General features: G+C 55.2%; 3 protein-coding genes across 3 annotated transcripts in view; all 3 read right to left on the minus strand.

Annotated features, from left to right (window-relative positions):
• Nucleotides 1-484: 484 nt before the first annotated feature.
• ACA1_330530 (CsbD family protein) lies at nucleotides 485-787 on the minus strand (the record flags this gene model as incomplete). The annotated part of the gene is made up of 1 exon (XM_004334444.1): nucleotides 485-787. One exon carries the CDS (start codon nucleotides 785-787, stop codon nucleotides 485-487), a length of 303 nt encoding a protein of 100 aa, XP_004334492.1.
• Nucleotides 788-1,111: 324 nt separating this feature from the next.
• Nucleotides 1,112-1,977, minus strand: ACA1_330540 (uncharacterized protein; the record flags this gene model as incomplete). The annotated part of the gene is made up of 5 exons (XM_004334445.1): nucleotides 1,112-1,241; nucleotides 1,358-1,453; nucleotides 1,577-1,688; nucleotides 1,777-1,820; nucleotides 1,910-1,977. The coding sequence occupies 5 exons, from the start codon at nucleotides 1,975-1,977 to the stop codon at nucleotides 1,112-1,114; spliced, it is 450 nt and encodes a 149-aa protein (XP_004334493.1).
• A 229-nt stretch (nucleotides 1,978-2,206) lies between these two features.
• Nucleotides 2,207-3,270, minus strand: part of ACA1_330550 (Nucleoside-diphosphatase) — a gene marked incomplete at both ends in the record, with an annotated part of 2,125 nt that continues 1,061 nt past the window's right edge. The window contains 4 exons of the mRNA XM_004334446.1: nucleotides 2,207-2,327; nucleotides 2,428-2,633; nucleotides 2,790-2,929; nucleotides 3,039-3,222. Coding sequence (XP_004334494.1) covers nucleotides 2,207-2,327; nucleotides 2,428-2,633; nucleotides 2,790-2,929; nucleotides 3,039-3,222 — 651 coding nt within the window. The remainder of the gene's footprint in view (nucleotides 2,328-2,427; nucleotides 2,634-2,789; nucleotides 2,930-3,038; nucleotides 3,223-3,270) is intronic.

Consider the following 3,270-nt stretch of genomic DNA (forward strand, 5'->3'; position numbering starts at 1 on the left):
TATCTGCGTATACATACACACTGCGTTTGCTGACAGTCTGGTGGGATGTGAACACATCCTCGACACAACAAAAACCAGGAGTACGAGGTCATGTGGCTGGCGAAGAGGCAGGAGCAGCCCTCCTTGCTCATCAATGTATAAGAAGAAGGAGAATGGTGGACACGACGAAGAGGAAGAAAGAGCGAAAGAGAGAGACAAACATCCGGAGTATTTTATTTTACATTTTATTTTTTTGCGAAGGGGTACACCCCTTTACAATTATTTATTTGTTGTTTGTGCAGTATACCAGCATGTGTTGCCAAATAATAACCCTCTGACCAGATCCCACAAACCTTCACTACCGCTTGAATTGAAACAAGGAGACACAAAAGTAGAGTGTAAAGTTGCTTTTTATGTGGGACGAGATATCAAGTGTGATGCACACTCAGTATGATCACCGTCACTACAGACAAGAAAGAATGGGGCATTGTAGCGGTGGTGGAGCTTAGATGTTCATCTTCTCGCGAGCTTCGCCCTTGAGACGATCGCCCTTGCCCTCGGCCTGCCACTGCTCATTGCCGAGAAGGTTGCCGGCGGTCTCCTTGATGTTGCCCTTGAGCTTGTCCTTCTCGCCGATGGCCTTCTGTTCGGCCCTGGCGGCCTCGAGCTGGGCGTCGCCCTTGGCGCCCTGGGCCTTGCCCTCGGTCTCCATCTGCTTGTTGCCCATGGCCCAGCCGGCGTTCTCCTTCACGGCGCCCATGGCCTTGTCTCCGTAGGCGGACGTCTTAGAGGGCTCGTTCGACGACATGTTGATGGTGGTAGTTGGTGTTGGTTGAAGAGTTGGTAGTTGTAGTTGTTGTGGTTGAATGATGAATGCTGGTTCGCAGAGCCTTTTTGTAGGTGGTGGAGAGACGTTGATGTAGCCAAACCGAACGAAAAGCCAACGGCCGTCAGGTTGGAGCGCTATCGAAATTTAGAAGAAGTTGTGCCCCTGTTGGTCACTTTTTTAAGGTTCGCCCGAAATCCCTCTCAACCTCTTCCCTTTGACTTCTCGCATGTGATGAACTCGCGAGGTCCATGCATTCCAGGTTTATTGGTTGGTATGCAACTGACCGGGACCAATTGTGCCTGACTAGGGCTTGACCATCTTGATGGGTTCAACGTAGATGCGAAGGCCGTGCTCGGACAGGTCGTTGAGCGAGTCCCAATCGCTCTTGCTGGTGGTCCTCATGAATTGCGCCACCGTGCAGATGCCACAACACCTGTTGTTGCGCCGATGGGCCGATGAGCCGACCGTTGATCGCTACACGTTAGCATGACGGAGCGCGCAGGCAGGCGATGGAGGAGAAGCGAAAGTGTGTGTGTGTGACTGACGCACCAGGCACAGAAGAAGTCGCCGATCCAGTTGGCGGCATCGTCTTCGCCCACGCCCGCCTTCAGACGGAGGTTGTGGCGGACGATGGGACCCACGATGCTGCAGCAGCCACGCACACAACGAAAAATTAGCACGCGTTGTTCTACTTATATGTCGCAAACATGTACTGTTACAACTGTTGGCCTAAAAAGGAGCATGGGTGCAAAGTGCAAAGCGCTGTACCAGCTGAAGAGGAAGGTGGGGATGAAGTGGTTGATGAACTGGCAGTCCTGCTCCAGGGTGTGCGCCCACAGCTTGGAGAGGTTGCAGGGCGTACAGCAGTACCACGTGAAGCCTGCAAACAACAACAACAACATTATAAGCCTCGAGGTGGAAGTGCAAAGGATTTGTTTTGAAAGAAAGAAGGGTGAAGGGCGCCGTACAGCAGTAGAGGCCGTCGTTGAAGTTGCAAGGGTCTCCGCAACACCTTTGGGGGGCGAAGAGGAAAAGAAAGGATGAGAAAAAAGAGGCAGAGAGACAAAGGAAGAGCCCTAAGACTAGTAGTAGGGTCCGTACGGGCTACACTTCCACAGCTCCCAGCAAGCGCCACCAGCTCCGGGCCAAACAGGGTTCAGGCACGCCATCTTCTTCGTGAGCTCTTTTGTGTTCTTTTGTGTTTGTAACCGTTGTGTACGGGACTCCTCTATTTGGATTTTGTTTTCCCGCTTTTTCTGTGATTCGAGCCAACGCGCAACTCCGAAAAGAGCGGAGCGCACTTCCCGCAGCGCACCACTCACCAGCGCCAACTCGGACGATCAGAGAAAGCCACAGAAGAAGTCGTTGCTTGCGATCGGTGACAACGGCTACAACCAACTACTCTTCTTCCTCCTCGCTCAGCTGCTCGAGGAGGGCAGCCACGTCACGCTGGAGGCTGCTCGGCGCCGCGGCCTTTTCTTTGTCGGCGGTGGCAGCGGGCTTCGCCGTGTGCTTCGGCCTATGGGCGCACGCACACTTCGTGAGGTCCAACCGCACACGCAACACGCAACGCACGCAACGTGCACATGCGACACACGCAACACGCGCAGGGTACGTACGTGGGTGCTCCCTTGGTGTCGATGACGAAGATGGGGGCGGACTCCTCGCCGTCTCCACCGTCGGCTTCGGCGGCGTTCGTGTCCTCCTCCTCCTCTCCATTCTCGGCCTCTTCGTCTTCGTCTTCGTCGCCCACCACGATCACGTCGTTTTCGCCCTCGTCCTCTTCGTTTTGTTCCGTCTTGGTGCTTCGTGGCGTCACAAGCAGCTGCAGTTTACATCACACACACACACACACCAACGACAGATCAGACGGCGCGGACAAATGAGCGTGTGCGGTGGTGCGTGTGCGTGTGCGGTGGTGCGTGGTGCGTGTGCGGTGGTGCGTGGTGCGTGTGCGGTGGTGCGTGGTGCGTGTGCGTACCTCCAGCAGCTCGTCCTCGGTGATGTTTCTGAAGTGGAACTGGTCCTTGCCGCCGAGCTTGTGCGCGAGAGCGGCCTTGAGGCTCGGAGGCATGGCCACCTTGTAGCCCGCATCGATCGTCGCCTCCAGCATGCGCAGCTCTGTTTTCATCAAATATAATAAATATAGAGTTGATATCATAACCATACCACTCTTTCTATATATATATAGAAATACTGAAATATAAATATGAAACACAGGCGCACGAACCTTCGAGATCGCCGCCGGCCTCGGTGGTGCGGGTGGCGAGCACGTCCTTACGCTTGCGGAGCTTGATCTCCTCCTCGCGGCGCTGGGTCAGCTGCTGCTCCTTGCGCCCGCCCCAGAACTCGACGCTGCGCTTGGCCATCAGCGCGAAGCGGACGTAGTGCACCGGCGGGTCCTGCGACAGCGCCTGCTGCACCGTCGCGGCCGTCTTCGTCTTCTTCTTCGTCGACGTCGC

This window comes from Acanthamoeba castellanii, assembly GCF_000313135.1.
Source record: "Acanthamoeba castellanii str. Neff unplaced genomic scaffold scf7180000084566, whole genome shotgun sequence".
In the NCBI taxonomy this organism is placed as follows: Eukaryota; Discosea; order Longamoebia; family Acanthamoebidae; genus Acanthamoeba; species Acanthamoeba castellanii.